This window comes from Aquila chrysaetos, chromosome 6 (genome assembly GCF_900496995.4).
Source record: "Aquila chrysaetos chrysaetos chromosome 6, bAquChr1.4, whole genome shotgun sequence".
NCBI classification, from domain to species: domain Eukaryota; kingdom Metazoa; phylum Chordata; class Aves; order Accipitriformes; family Accipitridae; genus Aquila; species Aquila chrysaetos.
In genome coordinates this window covers 12524539-12545020 of record NC_044009.1, presented here as the reverse complement: position 1 = coordinate 12545020, position 20482 = coordinate 12524539, and the positions used below count along the sequence as shown (strand labels likewise).

At 41.6% G+C, this 20482-nt stretch overlaps 1 protein-coding gene across 1 annotated transcript in view; it reads left to right on the top strand.

The window, feature by feature from the left end:
* Positions 1-20482, top strand: part of IQCA1 (IQ motif containing with AAA domain 1) — a 111995-nt gene that overhangs the window by 44397 nt on the left and 47116 nt on the right. The window contains exons 7-8 of the mRNA XM_030019198.1: positions 9147-9231; positions 16791-16913. Of these exons, the coding sequence (XP_029875058.1) occupies positions 9147-9231; positions 16791-16913 (208 nt within the window). The remainder of the gene's footprint in view (positions 1-9146; positions 9232-16790; positions 16914-20482) is intronic.

The window sequence follows — 20482 nt, the reverse complement described above, 5'->3', positions numbered from 1 at the left end:
GGTTGTTTTAACCACCAATACAAAAGGCTACGTATTACTCTAACATTCTGTTCTGTATTTATTCCAGTATTTCAGTAAGGGTAGTTTCAAAGCACAAAGCTCCTCTGTTCATTTTCACGCTCTTAGTCCCCAGTTTTCCAGACACATATGAAGGGTGCATGTCCTGCATAGCATGTGCAGGGAGTTTGACACGCCCCAAGTGAGTTGAATTTATTATGCATGTATGCAACTATCCATCCAGCATATAAGCAATAGGTTCAGGGAGAGTGCAGTCATTTCAGAGAGTTTTTAATCAGCTAATACCGCTAATACCCTTGAAATACTTCAAGTACCTTTCACAGTCAGGTGGTGGCAGAAGAAATATAGCATATGCAAAACCATTTCAGAACGAGGAGGAAAGCAAAGTCCTGAGAGAGCTGACACACAGCTTGGGTGCAAGCAGCGCTTTCCCAGGTGGGCAACCGGTCCAGGGCACTATTTCTCAACCCTCCCCAAAGCACTATCTTCAGGCTAAAGTGATGGGCCATGGCAAAACAATTTAAAGCATTAAATTTAAATGCCCAGTTTACAGCCTCGTTTTCCTGCCAGAGAGATGCATTTTGTTTCGCTAACACCTTGACTTCTAAGAAGCAAAAGCGATTGCTCGAATTTCTCATAACCAAATCCCATAAGACAAAATGCTCTCTATACTCCATTTCATTCCAAATCCCAAAGAAACTTGTGAAGTTGGAGGGCAAGTTATTTCTTTTGGTTGGCCTTGCTACAAAAATCTCATGCTTTATTTTCCTCTTTACAGAATTCATATTGTGTTAATAAAGTACTGTTGATTCCCTCTGGCTGACTCTGCAGGAAAGCTGTTCTTGAAAAGCTTCTAGTCTGAGTTAAAGTAATCTTGCTTAAAACTGGCCATAATTGTTTCAGTCTCTTAAGTTTAATACTAAGCACAGGAAATATTGCCAATTTGAGTCAGGATTTAGCATTCTGTGAAGGCAGGATAAGCTGACCAAAGGTAAGGAATTCAGTAAATGCAAGGGGAATTTGACCTGGCGTTTCTTTGAGCCAGCTTCTGTATTTTTGACCTTGCTCTAAAGAGAATGGAAAGATAGAAGAAAATCAAAACAGATGAGAGTTTAACGACAGTTACGCACTTCAGAGTACTCATTACTCCATCAGCCAAGTCCCCCAGACATAGTGCTAGGCCCTGAGGGGAGTTCTTCCACCGCAGGAAGGATTGCTCAAACCCACTCTCCTTACAGCTGGGTTGACAGGATCGCATTCCTGAAAAGGCTGTAGACAGTCAACAGGAAGCTGACACTGGAAATAAGCCTGGGGACAGTCTGACTTTGAAAGAGGGGGAGCAGCCCTTCACCTTTTGAGACAGCCCCTTAAGGAAGACAGCCTGCTTCACAGCTCTGGTAAACATAGTAGGATGAACAATTCCAAAAGAGAAGGACAGGCACTAAAAGAAGTGTAGACCTAGAAAACAAAACATGGGTGCAGTGTTGGATGTCAGTATCTGTTCTGTAGCTTTCAGAGAAAAGAAAAGGCAGGATTTCTGGTTCTCGCAGGCCTGTTTCCGATAAGCAAGATTTTACCCCAACACAAGTACATACAGTCAATTTGATGAATTCTTCACTAACAAGGCAGTTACTGGTAGGCCTGACAAGACCAACAGCAGAAATACTACAGACTAGAGACCACTATGTGACACCATGATGTGCCCTGCTCCTAGCTCAGAAACCATTCCCTCCAAGGGCAGGGATGGGACAATCCAGGTGTCCTTGGGTCCACCAGGAGATGCTTTTACTGTTACTGCAGAGAGCCTCACACCAGGCTTAGCAGCTCCTCTGCCCAAGACTGTTCTGCATTGCAGGAGTCAAGCCAAAAACCCCTAAATAACCTTATAGGAATCTGCTTTCCAGTCCCTTTAATCTTATTTCCATTTCTGTACCATGGTGGGTAAATTTAATACTCTTCTTCTCTAGGTTTGTCTAAGCTTTCAGTATGGGTTGGACATTATTAGCTCTTGCAAAGCAGTTCAGTTATGTAGGTCATGACGTGATTTCTCCCAATCCTGAGTTAATTCAGATTTGAGCTATGAGAAAACTTCTGGCAATATGTTTTGAGGGCAGAGAGGGACATGCAAAAATCAGAGTACCAGAACATTTCGTGAGTGTTGATATTACCAAATTTTTGTTCTGATTTTTCCAATTTTTTTTTTAATTTAATATTGGAACTGTAAAATAAATCTGTTTCTCCTTGGCATTATTTGTGCCCATATTCCCTTTTATTTTCATTCAAAACCTTAGCAGTGCTACCTTCCCACATCTCTGATTCAATTCAAGGAGAAAAACGTATTACCATTTTAAACCAGGAATAATTTGTCAGAATTTTGAAGGTACCCATAGGTCAAAAAAATCCTTTTCCCCTATGTTTTACAGCAGGGAGCAGGATAACCAGGAGTCCTGGCAGAAAAAGCTTGTGCCCAAGTCTGTCTGAAGGGGAACAGAGATTCCCTTTTTTCCAGTAGACTAATTACCTTTTGCTATCCTTAAAAGACCAGGAGGATTTTTTGAAAAGGTAAAATAACTTCATGACAAAGCAGAACGGACTATTTCACTGTAAGAACTCAAGAAGCTTAAGAACAACTGTAGTAGGTCAGCCAAAGGTTTACCTTTCCTGGCCAATAATACTACATCTAATAAAACTATCAGAGAGAATTACCACATTCCACATTTAGATCTGTCCCCTCCAACAACTGTTTCCCAACTATCACTTGGCTTTGAAGCTTACTTCTACCATTTCAGATCTAAGGCAGGCATTGGGTACCCAAAAGACCATCTATTGTTTCTAATTATGATAGTTACTGTAATAAAGGATATCACCTTTCCCCACAAACCTTTCACACTCGTTCCTCCATGGGAATGTTTCTTCTTGCATGTTGTTGGCCTCACAACACTTGATCTTAAATTTTTAAAGCTGAATATATATCCAGAACAATAAAGTTTCCAATCCTCCAAACACTTCTCCCTGCAAGTCACTCCACTGAATTACTTCCATGCATAACAATCACATGTACAAGCAAACGCTTGGAGGATCAGGACCTTAGATAAAACATAAGTTGTAATATGTCTGTGTCCAAACCCATTAAAGATGACAAGAAGCCTGGGGAAATTAATCTTGCTTTATAAGTAATTCTGTATTTGCATAGGTTATTTTTTCTGGAAGTAGTTTTCAAAGAGCTAAAGAAAGCACACACACAGAAGGAAAGAAAATGCCACAGCAAAGGCACTTAAAATAAACCAACACTGCTATTTAAGCAGTTTGAGAGAACCCATATCAGGTAGGATTACAGAAATAGGCAACAACTACAAAACAACAAGGGGTTTATTTCTTTAAAGGGTTCCCCCCGCCTCTTGTTTTTGTTCCTTTTCTGCACAGAACACTCGGCTGTCCCTCTGCCTAGAGCATACAGCCATCATTCATGCCTTTTCTTCTGCACACAGCCCACATCCTTTCTTACCCTGAAAAAGAGTTAAACACTCTTTTTCCTCCAAAGAACAATTTTTTATTTTCCCCCGACAAGGCCTTTTATGCAATTAGCTAAAGAAGCCATAGCCAAAGAGAAAGAATAACACATGTGAAATCATGGCAGAGAACAGAGTAGGTAGTAACTTGTTGAGTCTATTACCAGACAAAAATGTTTAAATCAATGGTGTGTTCTCATAAATCAACAGCCATATTTAGCTTTAACTATAACCATCCCTGAGCAATGCGGAGTAGAGGAATCACTTTAGAGAAAAAATGGTGATGGCTCCTGAAATGAGGAGGGGAGGAAGCAGCAGATGGGACAAGCACAGTGTAGGGTCATTTCCCAGACAAGGAATTTATTTTATAGGTCGGAATTGAGGTGCCACAGCATTCAGGGCTGAGCAGACTTCAGCAGACTGCCAATCATACCAACTCATACCAAGTCTGGTGGCGATTTGGAGATGTTAAAGAACCATTTGAACCTAGTTAAAACTTGGACATTTATGTGGGTTGTGCACTAAAACAAAAATTGAGCCCAGAAGAGCCAGAACTCTATGCTACACAATCACAGACAAAAGGATTTGCACTGCAGACTATAAAAAACTGTTCTTTTTCAATTACACTTGACAGATCTAACTTATTATAAATGAAACAGATTTGGAAAGGGAGATAGCAGTAACAGTGAACCAGGGAACAGGATGTGACTCAAAAAACACCGCAAAAATCTCATCAGATCCTTTTCTTTTTTAGCTGGGAGTGGAAGACCATCTTTTTCACTCTTCCATCCTTGTTCATCCCCTTACTCTTCTGCTTGAGCTGGTTTGATTCAGATTTAGGGCCCCCATTCATTCGAATTAGATGGCTTTTCTGTAAAGCTGTTTAGCAAACCCATGCCATGCTCCCGTTGACATGTTCACTGCTTTCCAGAAGAGTAATGGATTTCCCACATACCACAGAAGGTCCTTTCTTCAGCAATGTCCTCCGCAGCACAGAAACATTTAGTAGTTCTGTTAAAGCAGTGGCTCTGACCCAAAGAAAGATATTTTGCTGACCGTGAACTCTGGCACTCAGTTTGATTTGCAGCACTGCAAGCAAAGCTCCCAAACACAAGTTTCTGTTCAGTGGCCTGTGAATACACAACGGGGAGCAGGTCACCCGCAAGAACCATCCTCAGCTCCTTGCCTGCAGACTGGGAAGCAGCAGGCTTTGGGTTCCTTAGTCTATAAGGGCTTCCCTAGGCTACTGCTGAAGTTTGTTTTAAGGTTGAGGTTTCTTCCTAGCCCTACCCTTCTGTCTCACCTTCCTTGCTTCTGAGCAGCCGCCAAGTGCGGTCCTACTAAGCAGCCATACTTATTACAAATTTCATTTGTTCATTTATGCAAACTGTTTTACTACAACTGCATCCTCCATTTGAAATCCAATAGAATTTGCTTTGCTTTTGCTTGCAGTCCTTAACACGTTGTCAGCACTCCCACTGAAGCAATTGTGTGGAAAATAAGAGTAGCTTCTTCCAGTTCTGGCATTTGCACAGTTTTATGAGATGCTGGAAAAGCAGTTGGATATTTTTTTTTCCCTGCAAACATTGAGACAAAAGTAAGAGATTCATTGACTTTTGACTCGCCTCAGAACCAGGTGTTTCTGACACGTACCATGTCTCAAAAATGTTACACACTCCAATACTCTTCTTATTGAGAGCTTAAGGTTTTTGCAGTCTCCTCTCCCCATCAACATGCAACAAGACTTTCAGACTTTCCTGACCACCAGTTTAGTTTTTGCATACTGTTCCCTTTTCAGGGACATTCAGAGAACGCATCAGTGTGTGTGAACTTTGTGGGTAATCTGGCAGCTAGATATAGTGACTGACATGCAAAGAAAGTGTTAAGGTACTATGAGTATCGAAAATAAATGCTGGGCAGATTAGAGGAAATGCACACCAAGTACCTTTCTTTTTTCACTCAACCAAGAAAGCAATCTAAATAACAAACACCAGTCTGAAATTCACATTCAGTGATCTCCAGTGGGTTTGCCTTACAGTGACTGTAGTTGCAACTCAACTTTTAGAGTCACTGAACAATGCAGGTGTAGGTATAATGCTCTTCTACTCCCCAGTTCAATTTCAGGGCTAGCTGCTGACTATGGGAACCTCTGCAGCTCCACCTTCTCTAAGTCTTGATTTAGAGCATGGGTAGTGCCATTAGTGCCACACAGGTGGAACCAAGAAGAATTTCCACCATAGAGCTCTCCTCTACACTTCCAGCAAAACAAAACAGCACACTAGGCTCGAGTTTGGAGCAAGTCCTTATATTTGGAGCAAGTCCTGGATTAATTTTCTTTCAGTATTATTGCCTTAGAAGTGGCTCTAATAATGAATACTTCATTGTTGCTAGGAAGTTTCAAAAGGGGAGGGCAGTTTAAAATTATTTGAACAATTATTATTGTAAAGCAAGCTGAAAATCATTCTACATGTTTGGGAGATCTCCTAATTCAAGAGCTGTTCACTGCTCAATGTGGGACATGCCTGGTGGGACCCTCCTGAGGCATAGATGATTGTAGCTTGTTTGATAGAACAAAAATATAGGAATATCCTTGGCTGTTCATGGAGTGCATGGTAGCTGCTCATTTCATCCTGGTGTTTTGCCAATATCAACTGTAAAACAAGCTTATACAAAATAGAATCGTAGAATGAATCACAGAATGGTTTGGGTTGGAAGGGACCTTGAAGATCATCTAGTTCCAACCCCCCTACCATGGGCAGGGACACCTTCCACTAGACCAGGTTGCTCAAAGCCCCATCCAGCCTGGCCTTGAACCCTTCCAGGGATGGGGCATCCACAACCTCTCTGGGCAACCTGTGCCAGTGTCTCACCACCCTCACAGTGAAGAACTTCTTCCTTACATCTAATCTAAATCTACCCTCTTTCAGTTTAAAGCCATTATCCCTTGTCCTATCACTACGTGCCCTTGTAAAAAGTCCCTCTCTGGCTTTCTTGTAGGCCCCCTTTAGGGACTGGAAGGCTGCTATAAGGTGTCCCCAGAGCCTTCTCTTCTCCAGGTTGAACAACCCCAACTCTCTCAGCCTGTCATCACAGGAGAGGCTCTCCAGCCCCCTGATCATCTTCGTGGCCCTCCTCTGGACCTGCTCCATCAGGTCTGGGTCCTTCTTATGTTGGGGGCCCAGAGCGGAACACAGCACTCCAGGTGGGGTCTCATGAGAGCAGAGTAGAGGGGAAGAATCCCCTAGTTTAGGTCCAGTTCAGTCCACATTAGCATCTTATGACAAATGCATCAGACAACCCATTGTGATGGTTCTGAGTAGAATGCTGCCAAACAGTGAATGGAGAATGAAAATTGAGATTCATTACGTTTAAAATGGACTTTTGACCAGGAAGATCAATGACTGCATTTTTCTGTGCAGATTTACAGGCCATATTAATCCCTGGTTTAACCTCTGAACTCAGGGGATTTCATCAAGAGAGGAATTTGTCTATAAGGTTCATGCATGTGCATGCTTTACAGGTATTACAAGATTGAAGTTGTAGTTGTTTAAACCTAGAAGATAAAGAGGAAGACCCACAAGAAGTTGGATAGGGAAATAAGCCTTCAGAATACTACTAGCTGACCATCAGACAGCAATTGATATGCTAAACAACAGTACACAGGAAAGGATGAAGTCCAGAAAGGAAAAAACAGATGTCCCTGAAGAATTAGCACAACTGAAATGTGTGGTAGCTGTCTGCTCTCAGGGTCACTGATGACCATGGGAACTTATATTCTGCATTACCTTCAACAGAAGACCCAGTCCATGCACAGCTGACTGGTTAGTAAGTGGCTGACACTTTTCTTCCACTTGTGTGAAAAGATTAGCATTGCCTTCTCCTCACCTCAAGTTATTTTTCAACATAGCACTTGCTGTAGCTGCTACAAAAAGATGAGATGAACCATGTCACGCCAAACAGCTGCACCAGCTGTGAGCAGAAGAATCACACAAAAAATACAGATTATAAACAAACTGGAACCCACTTCCAAATTTCAGGATTTTAGAATTTCTACAGCACTCAAATATACACTCATCATACATACCCACAGGCTAAATACTTCTGTCTTCAAGAGCTATAAATGATTTAGAAGTGAAAAAGCTAATACAACTACCAAATGTAACACTAATAAATATTGAAAGCTGGCAGTGATACCACATTCAGGGGGCAGTGGACTCCAAACTGATTCTTCACCCGTGCATTGCCTTTCCTTCCTCCCAGCTGGCATTAGTAAAGTAGCAACAACCTTAATATCAGGTTTTGTTGCTGTAAGCCAGACTTGTAGCAGCATTTAAAACAAGACTGCATTTAACAAAATTGAGCTATTTTCTGGCTGTTTGTAAAAAAATGAAACATGATCTAACACTAAATAAACTAGATGATGCAGGTTTTTGAGGCCAAAATCCCATTCTTACTAGATTTAAAAAAAAAATAAATAAATAAAAAATACACTAACAATGACACCCCTTTGTTCGTTCAGACTGGTTTCTGGGAATGCAATGACCAAAGTTTTGCATCTGTTTGCATATAAAACTAGTAATTGTTGAACATGCAAGTCGGAGCTTACAATCACAGTTGAATGTTTGTTTATTCTTTTGTAATTGGTATTACATTAATACTAGCTAGGATCCAAACCCTACACATGGTACTATAGAAACGTAACAGATGCTATGTTCCAAGGATCTCGGTTTGAAATTGAGTCTAATGCTTAACAGTAGACTAGGAAAGTCCCTTAAGGTACCAGTTGTTCTAAAAAAAATGAAAGCAATTTTTATGAATCACATTGACCTTTCTGAGCTATATTCTTCTCAAGGGAAATTTTGTTTCATTTAGAGGAAACATTACCATTCTATTTGAAAGTAGCACAAGGATTTTTCTGAAGTGTCAGAATTTTCTTTGGAACAGAAAGTCTTCCTGATATTACCAAACAAACAGAAAATCTTACTGATATAATCCAAAAAGCTACAAAAGTGAAAGAATTTAAAAGTGTCTTATCAATACAAATGGCCTTTGGTCTATAGTTATTATTTATATCTTTTAATCTCTTTCTGAAAGGTGTGGAAGCATCATATGTTATCTGTGCCATCTGTGAAACCTTACCACAAAGTCACTTCTTGCCCCCTCGCCAGTTTCCATCACCACCTAATTGTGCAAATACGTTAGAAATTTTTGAGGGTGGAGATCCTCACACAGAAATACAATCTGGAATTTGTAGATCAAAACCTGATTTAAATAATTTTTTTTTTTTTTTTAAGAAGCTGGCTGTTAAAAGCAGAGAGCAGAGCTATAAATGTAAATACTTTAAGCCAAGTCTCTCAGGTACAAAGTGATGTGCAGTCCTAAGAAGTCCCGCAAGAGCTTTCAGTGTTTGATGGCGCATGGGACAAGAGGCATGGGTTGGTAACTGTTCTAATGAGTTTACTGGACTGTCATAAGAAGCCACTGTCATGAGAAGCGATCCAGCTCTCTGTTTTTTGAATAGGAGGTGAGGGAGGGTATGCTTCCCCACCATCTAACATCTTTGTCAACCAGATGAAAAAGCATGGATTAATTCCTTTTCCACTTTTGTTTCTCACACAGGCATATCATAGGCAAGTTTCCCGACTACCCCACTGAAGAGGCAGGAGGTTCAATGGCTATTCTTTCTCAAAAAACTCCAGAGCAGGTACTGTCACCCTGTTAATGAAAAAGGTAAATGGGATTGGGAAGGAATTGCCACAAAACATGTCTGTTTAAGTAGCAATTTTTCATGACAATGGCCTCTTGTATTCCAGGAACCTTACAGTTAAAAAGCTTTTTGCTGCAAGTAAAAGGATTGTTTTCTTCCAGGGTAAACCACGGAAGCCACATACTAAAATTTGTTCCCTTTCAGGATGTGCACCCACTTAGTAATGGCAGAAGGTACTCAGGCACGAAAGTTACAGACAGATAAATGTCTGAGGGAGCTAAGAGGAAAGGGCTCAGCTGCAAAGAGTTGCTCTCCTGTTGCAAAATCCAGGTTGTTAGACTGGTGCTAGCTACTAGTAGAAATACATATTAAACAGTTTAAAGACCCTCGGTTTAAAATAGGCCTCCAAAGCTACCCCAGAGGCTGAAATTGGTTCCAGTGTGTTTGCATTCAGTATCAGCACAGTCTGGCAATAATCAGTTTTAGCAGAGAAGAGTTTCTTATGCAGGCAGGCCTAAACCTTGATTTACTGCCAAGGATCCATTAAGCGAGCTTGAAAATTCAAGTAAAGGAAGTATGTTTCTTATGCATTCTTGTAGTGAACTCAGTTGTTTTTCCTGATAAAAATCCCTCTTCTGACTTCTCTGGCTAGTAGAAGTGGCTGGTAATCTCTTCCTCTGATCATCTGGATGTCACACTGAGAAAGTGATTAAGACCAGTTGAGACAGTAAAGGCAGTGGTCAGCACTCAGAGCTGTTTCCACCCACCACAATGATCTTAGCAGGATGATGAGTCTGTTGAGGGAAATTATAGACAGGAAGCCCTGCACACAGGAGCAGGATTTGGCCCCTGAGTGAACCAGGCGTGGTGGCTACCAGAGGACTAGGAAAACTAACTGGTCAAAACCTAACCTCACTAGTCCTTAAAGCTCCCCTGTTGAGACAGACTGTTGTGTTCATCAGCTGCCTGAACTGATGATCTGACGCAAGTATGGTAAAACAATATTTTTGGATTCACTCCTTCCTGGAATCATAGGGAAAAGCCTGGGGCATACGTACTAGCAGTCTCTGTGTGGTTTGAGGGGTGGTAAATACAGACTAGCCCAGCATAAAGCACAGTACTCTAACCATTAGTTACTTTGCTTACAAAAATATGCAAGGAAATGCTACAAGCAGCTCTCCGTGCCTCACTAAAACTGAGCTCAGGGCATGCTCCTGGTTTTAGCCACGTTCAGAGTATGCCAAGGTCAACCCTGCTGGCCTCTGTGTCTAAGCCACTCAGTTGTTCAGTCCCAGACAGAGTGAAGGAGACCCACAAGTTAAGTTTTCAACTTCTGAAGTAGAAACACACGCCAAGTCAAGAAGGCTTTGTTAGCTCACTGAGCAGCAGGGGAGCCACCCAGCAAGTATGGCTTATTTCTGGAGGAGACTTTAGGGAACACGATGCTAATTAGACCTGCTACCACCAACAAGGATAAACACAACTCAAACAAAAATGTTACAAGAAATTATACTGAGCAAAACTGGATATGGTAGTAGATTCTGGAGAAATATATTCTTCCTGTCCTACTCCCAGCTTTGAATTCCTACCTTCAGCTATTTTGCTGTTGTTCCAGGGCATCTACTTTCTCTTTGCATAAAAAAAATATAAATGAAGCCAAAAGTCTAGAGAGATTGCTTTACTGCCCATTTTCCCTACATAAAAGAAAAATACCTGGAAGAAAAAAAAAATTGCCTCTCTTTTCCCAACAAATTTTCACTAGCAATTATCTGATTTTCAAAGATTTTTGGTTCTGTTTTTCCTCCCTTTTTAGCCAGCACAACTGAGAGCAGAATGCACGTAATATAACCTTAACAGATATCCAGGATGCAGTTGGCAAAAGAAAGTTCAGTACGATCATGATTTTACCTGAATGTCAGAGGAGTAAAGCATATTTTGTTCAACTGAGTCAGCTGCATATTAAAAATCCCTAAGGCAACTGGTTTTGTTCCACACTGGTCTACTGGGCAACATAGTAAATGAAATCCTGGCCCCATTGAAGTTAATGGGAGTTTTGTCCTTGACTTCAGGGGAGACGAGATTTCACCTCTTGTATATATTAGCTTCTGTGAATGGGTTGGTTACTCCCAAGTTAAACTCCATGAAAAATCAAGACTGAACCGTATTTAAAAAGTGAGCATTTTATAAGACTTAGGTAAAGACACTTTGGGGAAAATAAAATACAAATTAATCACTTCACGAACCATTGCTGCATTATTATATATTCTATATTTCTTTATCCTTTGACAACTCTGACCTTACTTGACTTTGTAATGTAGCTGGCCTTCTACACAACCTGCTTTCATGACATTTTACAAATACCTTTCAAAAAGATATGCCAAAGAGATCCCAATGCAAAGTACTTGGTTTAGTCAGAAGAATACGTATGGTCTCTTGACTAAAAAGCAGCTTTTCTCTGCTTTACATACTCTTTAAGAGAAATTTAAGATTGTGAGACATCAGTGTAATCTCCCTGCATCTGTTCAGTTGTCTATCCCTAATGGTTTTTTTATGTTTTGCTCTGAAGATAATCATCAGATGTGACAATTTTTAGCTTTGCCCTTATTCTGCTGCCAACAAAATTATGATCTCTTCTTGTAGTTCGTTAAGTCTCATCATCATGAAAATAAGCCAAGAGAGCTGCCATTTAGCAGGCATTCCGCCTCTCCCAACTTCCCCTCATTTCCAATATTAAATAACTTATAAAAAAAAAAAAAAAAAAAAAGATGCTTACTTACCAAGATTTTGGTTGTACATTCAATTGCTGCATGGAGGACAAAGTCATTTTCACATTACTGTAATCACAGTATCTGATCCAGCAGCACCTAAAGAAAGGGTAAGAAAAAGTATGTGTTAGCTGCTGTGCAAACGTATACTCCTGATCCTCGCTTAGCACTCTGTGCAATACTGTGCTGCTAATTAGTATTCATTATTACCAACACCTAAAGATCCCCATGAATCCCGGTAATCAGTTTGATTGTAAATGGCAGTGCGAGAGATCCCCATTAGTTAGTTAATATTTAGTTAGTAACCCTGACTGCTTCCCAGGTAGGGACAGTAAAATGCTTTTATGCAATGAGGTACTGCAGTATTCACACACACACCCCCAAATATAAGATCTTACTTGTTTTTACCAAATGAATGTATCACAAGTAGCTTTAAAGTGTCGGAGAAGGACTCAAGAGGCTCTGTAGAGTTGTACTTTTTTGTATCCAGCATTTTGCAAATATGCTTTTATCCTGACAGCAAATACATGAAGTATACTTTTCAGTAATAGAAGCAGATGCCTACAGTTATGCTCACCTTTATTTCTTTCCCCTGTTTCACACTATTCTGAATGCTCCTTGTAGAAATTATCAGGCTGGATTTTCACAAGTGATAAACACACAGTGCCATCAGCTGGAGCTGGGCACCTCAGAGCCTTAAAATATTGTGATCATTTCAAGTTAACCATGCAGGAGGACAGAAATAGTACTCAGTCTCTGTTAAGCTACGCAACAGGCAGGTGTATTCACCTCCAGACAACAACTCACTGCAGTGAAGCCATTCAGCAGGTAGACTCCTAGTCCAGCAGCTGTCCACTGCCTAAGATCATGATCTCTTTTGGCTCAAGTCAGTAGTCTAGATTGTATGCCTAAAGCCAGGCAGTATCAACAACCCCTTTTTCACCTCTACCACCCACCTTTCCCCCTCAAATAAACCACAAAACAAAACCCTACACCAAGGAAAGCTAACAAATTTTTCATAAACGAATTCAATGGAGACTAACATTTTGAAGTGTTTGCCAGAAAACGAACAGAACAGTGAGGGAGTTTAACTGGTGAGTTAAACTCCACTTGGGCAACATCTGCCAGATGGAAAAAAACCTAGAGCATGTTATCAATCATGGACTGAAATGCATGGCAGTCTTGTTAAAGCCAACCATAAGATTTTGCAAGATCCCATAAAGCTATGAAATCCCACCCAACATTTTGAATTCATTCCTGCAAGAAACAGATCACTGGGGTTGTTTTAAACAGCTTAAACTTTGCTTGCAGGTGCACACCCAAAAGTAAACAACACTCAGAAATGCCTTGCCAAGAGAACACTACATTATTAAAAGCTACACAAGCGGATTTGCCTGTAAGAGGGAATGAATTCAGAACACTGGCCCTCCGCTAGCTAGACTGGGCAGAGTCCCAGGCCTACCATGATGAAAATAACGTCTCCTCCAACTGACAAAAAAGTAATATCACCTTACAGGAATAATCAGCCTATAAAAAGGGTTGCAATTAAGTGTCCTCAAGCTAGGGGTGCAGGATAGGGGGAAGCACATTTACAGCATACTGCATGTTATGTGCAAATGATGTAAATAGGCAGTCCAATGTTTGGCATGCTGCTCTGTGACATGGGGATGGCAACCCTTCCCATCTCAAACAGTCCTGTTTTCTTAAAGAAAAAACATTTCTTTTGTTAGATTCCAAAACAGCTTCTTCCTGTAGAGTTAATACTCAAAAGACAACAAATTTTCTCTCTGGGAACACTTAGGCTATGTACATATAAAGTGTTCCTGTTCAAAATGGTTTTAGAGCTAGGCTCTGAGACTGGTTTTCATCTGCCACAGCTAGAGATCCAGAATTCCCAAACTCGCTCTATCCCTGCTTTTCATTTATGCCCACAACACTAGAAAGCAAGAAGTTCAAGTAAGGTCTTCTGTCAAAGGATGAAGGAAGGGCTTATTCTTGAGGAAGAACATTTACCTCAAGTATCAGCTTGCTTGAGCCAACACCAAGCTTTCTATGGCTGAGGACAGCAGAACATAAGTGAGTCCTACTAGCAGCTAGAGGTTTTCATATACTTGGCTCATGTAAACCAGTATCAGGCATCTCCGTTCATAGGCTGTGTTCTGTTTTAGTGCCCCTCTCTTTCCCCAAAAAGGGGATTTGCTCTGCCAAAGTTGTGAAACACACTTGAACTGATGTATGAATAGAAAAGTCAATTTGACTTTTGTGGGATATCAGTTTAGAGGAAAATACATCTTTTCAGCCTCAGAAGAATACGTTACTGGAGAAGAGTCATCACTAGAACAACAGGAGTCCTGCATCAAGACTAGGGGGAAAAAAAAAAAGGAGGCTAAAATTCATCTGCTCTTACTGAAACACATTCTCTTCCTCAATATTAAGAGTTTGCCAAGTGCTTTCAGCATCATTGCAAAAGGAGGCAACCTAGCAAAGAAGAGGGCAGTCTAAAATAATTTAAGACGACATCAGCTTTTATTTCCACTATTAAGTTTTCTTCAGGGCAAAAAACCCTGTATTATAATGTGGGTGAATTGCTTAGTATCTCAAACTAACCTTTGCTTGCCCTTCCCTTTCTTTCCTCCTCTTTTGTCAGATTCTTCAGGCATCTTCTTGTAGCTGGAGGGGAAATTGTTCTGTACAGAAGAGTACAAGCCATTCAAGGTTAGATACACAGCCAGCTTCACCCCAGCTCCCAGTCCTCTGCAATTACAAAGCTGCTTAGAGCAGAGGTGAAAGCAGAGCTGGAGAAGCTGCACCAAAGGAGTATAGAGACGAAGATGTATCTGACATGGAAAAAATTATATTTACTCTGTCGTTCTCTTTTGGGAAGAAGAAAGCCACTTCAGAAAAAGTCAGGCTCCACATGCCGACAGCACTGCCAGCTGCATGGCTTTGGAGCATTTCACCAAAACTACTTGGCACCTCTGATGACATATATTGCTAAGGCATCCAGGAGAGGGACTGCACAGGTGTTATTTAGATGCATGCAACCATCTGCCTGCAGTCACTGTACATGTTTCTAGATGCAGCTTCTTGTCACTGCACATTTCATTCAGTGCTAACTACAAGCACCGTTTTTCTGTTCCCTATATGAGCAGTTAGGTCAAGAGTTAGCGCCATAGCTCATACTACAGTTCTGAAAATAGTAAACAACTTTTTTCTTGCCACCTTACAAAACAGTTGAAGGCAAGACAGAAGGATGAGGACAGTTCAACAATTCAGTCCCATTATAGCAGGTTCATGAGAACAGAAACGCTATATAACCCTTGCAGTATCATTCATCTTTATAAAAACATGAAAGCAAATCATTCCAATCAGAGTCTGGATATACTTAAAATATCACCAGTAGAACTCAAAAAACACTGTTTAAAATTAAAACCTTTGTCAATCACATGTGTGCTTACAGGTATCCTGCTGGATAAACCCACCCCTGAGGTGCTGGAAACTTACGGTTACCCTTTGGTAGGCAGTCAAGAGCAGAGGGTGGAGGTGACAAGGTTGGATTTCTGGCAGGGTATTAGCGCTACAGTAAAGGATACACTTTGAGTAGTTCTGTTGGTTTTGGATACAACAGGCCTGCTGGGACACTAAAAACCTATTTTGAACTCTAGTCAATCTGTTAATCTATCCCAGGGAATGAAATGCTTCACTGCTTATCACCGCAAGATATGACTGAATGGTGCTTGGGGTTTAAATTACCATATTTAATTAAATGTGAGATAGTGAAATGCTTGGGGAAATCTACTAATGAAATTTCACTAGCTGCAAAGTATAGCCCTTGTTGTCATCTCCCTTCCACTGTCCAATCTTCAATGCATTAAAAGGCATTCTTTAGAAAATAAATATTTTTGCTGTTACAGGAAACTTGTCTTAAAACTGAAAATTTTTTATTTTCTACTCTTTCATGGTACTAGCAGTATTAATGGTCCATTAATAAGCTTCAGTGGCCACAGATTTTCTGATTTACACTCATCAGCAGATGATCTTACAAAAGAACACAATGAAAGGCACCTGGGAACAAGAGAACAGTAGAAGCGACAAATTTAATCCTCCATCTTTTTCAGATAATAAGGTATAAATGGCCAGGAACTAAAATTATCGAAAATGATGTATCTTTACTCAGTTATCAGCTGCTACTGGCTTGCAGGGCTAAAGATGCTGGGCAATCCACGTATATCTGTCAGAGTTTGTCACAATATCTCTATCCAATCTCTCTCGCACACTAGAACAATTTCAGTCTTTAGCCACGTATTGAAATTAGACATGCCTCAGGGCAATCTCTCAAAATCCATCTCTATAAAATCAATCTGCCTTAGAAACGCTAAGACAAATTCATAATCTGAGTCCAAGTCCAGAGGGAACTTTAAGTTGTATGTCATTAGGATATTGTGCTTCTGGGTGCTTTCAGGAATTGGTCTTACTCTATAAAAGCCTTCATGGTTTGGGACAGAAATCACCTCTTTTCCAATGATATATTGGGATAGTCAGCATCTATGTTAAAGTTTGCAGGTGGGAGTGCCCTCAGCATAAATTAAAAGGACTTCTCTGTAATGGTGAGCCACTCTGGAGTTCATAGAGAGCTACCAAGCAATATATTGGATATCATGTTCCCCCAATACTGGAAAGATGAAAGCAAGGGAGGAAAAATACACACTGGTTCATAACTCCACAAGCACATCTGACACCTTGCACATGAAAATATTTGACCAGCTCTTCACATTCCTTTGTCTCTTTCAGGTCGCTGCAGAACTGGCTGCCAGAAAGGAGATGGCTTTGCAGAAAAAAGCCCAAAAGGGGAAAAAAGAACAAGAAGGGAAGGAAAAAACAAAAGGAAAAAAGCCACAGAAATCTGGAAAGAAAGTAAGAGCTCCAGGAGTAAAAATAGTTAGCAGTTTGTGAAAACAGCCAAGTCCAGCCTATTAAGCCATGTGTGGGCAGAGGCTGTTAGTTTACATTAGACTGGTCACCAAGGCTTCAGAAGACACAGGAACTGCCTGAGGCCAGTCCCTCTCAGCCTTTCAATTACCTTGATGATTCTGGGGAACTGAATTTTACCTCTCATGTTTTAGGAATGACCATTTGCACAGCTATGACTTAGCTCAGTGGGAAGAGCTGATGTAGGTACAGACTGCAAGAGACACAAATGAATTGAAAAATACTCTTTATGGCTTTGACATTGTTGCCAAGACAGCGTGCGTGCATTTTTGCAAAGCACTGTTGCTTTTTTTGTGCAGATAACAAAATGGTGCTGAGCTATCTAACCAAATATTTCCACTTTTAGTGTTGGGTACAGAGAAGTTAGTTACTGCCACCCCTTCACACAAGACCTAGGAAGTGAGAACCTTAGCCTCAAGTCAGATACCTGCTTCAGAGCTTGCATGCATTTCAAACTAATTTATAGGTACAGTTCCATATAGGCCAGCTGCATCTTTTGTACTGCAAGCCAATATTTTGTAAGCCTGTAAATAGCAGTCATGTATTTTCAGTCCACATTCTTAGGGTATGAGCTCTTCTTTGCTTCAAGTCACAGTGGACACCACTTAATATGATATACTCCCTGAAACCTTTGATATACTAAGGTATGGTTTCACAGAAGGTATACTTCCAAATTCTTTCAGGAGCAACTTCACTGAGGAAAACACCTGTGAAAGACCAAAGGGCATCTTCAGAAGTGAGCTATGCAACAAAAATTGTAGGCTTTTGCTGAAGCAGCAACTTTTGTTTCTCATTTACTTTATAAACAAAGTTGAAACAATGTATTTTTTTAATAAGGGTCATTAATCTCTCACCAAGTATGTGGAGGAGAAGGGTGAGTTTTCTGGGGCAAAGTTTACTCTTCAAGTTTTACACAAATTAATTTTAAGTCCTAACCCTAGAAAAAACATATAACAGAAGATGCTTTTCTTGGACAACATCCATTAATCTGGCCAAAGCTCTCATTACAGCTACCCAGGAACCTAAACTACACAAACTTAGGATGCATCAATCTAGTTGGGAGGTAGTTATCTAAGCATTGACTTGTAACTTAGATAGTGTTTTCAACCAGAAAAGATGCTTTTTGGGTCATACAAAACAAAGTGTGGGGTTTTGGGGGTGTTTCTTTCCCTTTGTAGATGAAGATGCACAGCAGGCTGAAGGAGCAGCATACATAAATGGGTTTTCTGAGCTCTTTAAGCCTGATCTTGCATTGCCAACTAGGAAGGGTAGTGGTTGCTCCTGTGCAAACAGGAATTTAAGTTCCTATCACACCTGTCTTCAGGCAGTAGTTTGCCATCAGGGTGCCACTATCACAGGGTGCAGTGTCACAGCACTAGTGAAGGCATAATGCTGCAAGCAGTGTGTAGTGGGTTGACACTGGCTGGACACCAGGTGCCTACCAAAGCCATTCTATCACTCCCCCCGCCACTTCCCCTGAGCTGGACAGGGGAGAGAAAAATATAACAAAGGGCTCATGGGTTGAGATAAGGACAGGAGAGATCACTCACCAATTACCGTCACAGGCAAAACAGACTCAACTTGGGGAAAATTAACTCTATTTATTACCAGTCAACCAGAGTAGGGTAATAAGAAATAAAACCAAATCTCAAAACATCTTCCCCCCTCCCCTCCCTTCCTCCTGGACACAACTTCACTCCCAGATTCTCCACCTACCCCCCTCAGTGGCGCAGGGGTATGGGGAATGGGGTTTATGGCTAGTTCATCACACGTTATCTCTGCCGCTTCATCCTCTTCAGGGACAGAACTCGTCACACTCTTCCCCTGCTCCAGCGTGGGGTCCCTCCCATGGGAGACAGTCCTCCACAAACTTCTCCAACATGGGTCCTTCCCACAGGCTGCAGTTCTTCATGAACTGCTCCAGCATGGGTCCCTTCCACGGGCTGCAGTCCTTCAGGAGCACACTGCTCCAGCATGGGTACCCCATGGGGTCACAAGTCCTGCCGGAAAACCTGCTCCGTGGGCTCCTCTCTCCACAGATCCTCAGGTCCTGCCAGGAGCCTGCTCCAGCACAGGATTCCCACGGGGTCACAACCTCCTTTGGGCACCCACCTGCTCCGGCATGGGGTCCTCCATGGGCTGCAGGTGGATATCTGCTCCACCGTGGACCTCCATGGACTGCAGGGGGACAGCCTGCCTCACCACGGTCTTCACCACGGGCTGCAGGGGAATCTCCGCTCCGGCGCCTGGAGCATCTCCTCCCCCTCCTTCTTCACTGACCTGGGGGTCTGCAGGGTTGTCTCTCCTACATGTTCTCACTCCTCTCTCCAGCTGCCGTTTCTGTGTGCCCCACAACTTTTTTTTCCATCTTAAATATGTTATCCCAGAGGTACTACCACTATCGCTGATTGGCTCGGCCTGGGCCAGCAGCGGGTCCGTCTTAGAGCCGGCTGGCATTGGCTCTGTTGGACACAGGGGAAGCTTCCAGCAGCTCCTCACTGAAGCCACCCCTCTAACCCCCACCCGCTACCAAAACCTTGCCACAAAACCCAACACACAGTGGAAGGTGATTACTGGTACCACCTCATTGTATCTTAGTGGCGGAGTGGAGCCAACCTGGAGGAGCAACAGAGGAGAAAGTGTAATGGCCTGCAGACCTAAGCCAAGTAATACTAAGTTGTTTGTTATCCATAAGACTTCTGGTGACTTGTACTAGTGCTGAGTTCAGCTCTGTGGGACCGCTTCATGGTGTAACCCCTTAAATCAGCACATACACTGCAGAATTCTATGGGAAAGATCAGATAAAAGTACGTGTGTGAAGGCAACAGCTCAGAAAAGCTTTTGAAATTAGAGACTTTAAAGACCATTGTCATTCACAGTTATAGAACCCTATAACATCTCAGACAGACAAGTTCCTTTGGGGAGTATTCACAAGGGTGTCCTCTAATGGCTTTGCCCTTGTCCTCACTCCTTCCCAGCTCAGCTGGCCCAGAACAAACCCCTGTGGTGCCTCTGGTCTTGCACAGGCAATGGAAAGGGCTGGCTGTTCCAGACACTTTAGTCTAAGTAAGTCAAAATGAGATATTAATGTTCAGGCATGCTGAAACCGCCAAACCCAACCCAAACTTCTGAAACTGGGTAGCAACTCACTCATCTGCTTAAAAATCTGACTTTCACAGGGTAAATTTGATTCTTTGTTGGTTTTGCACATTTCACTAGATAAGAACCAACAATACCAAAAATGAATCTCAATACCCTCACAGCCTCCACAAGGTTGTTTTGAAATGGGGTGAAATACCAATATAGAGCTCTGGGGCTTTATAACTTGATGTCGTTCTCATCTCTTCAGCCATCACAAGTCCTGTCAAGTAAAATTCTAAGCCATTATATCAGGTTCTCTATGGTTCATTGAGAAAGAACAAAGGGAACATTCTCTCCAAGGTTATAATACTGACAGGGGAAAAAAATAGCATCTAAGACCAGTTGAGAAGTAT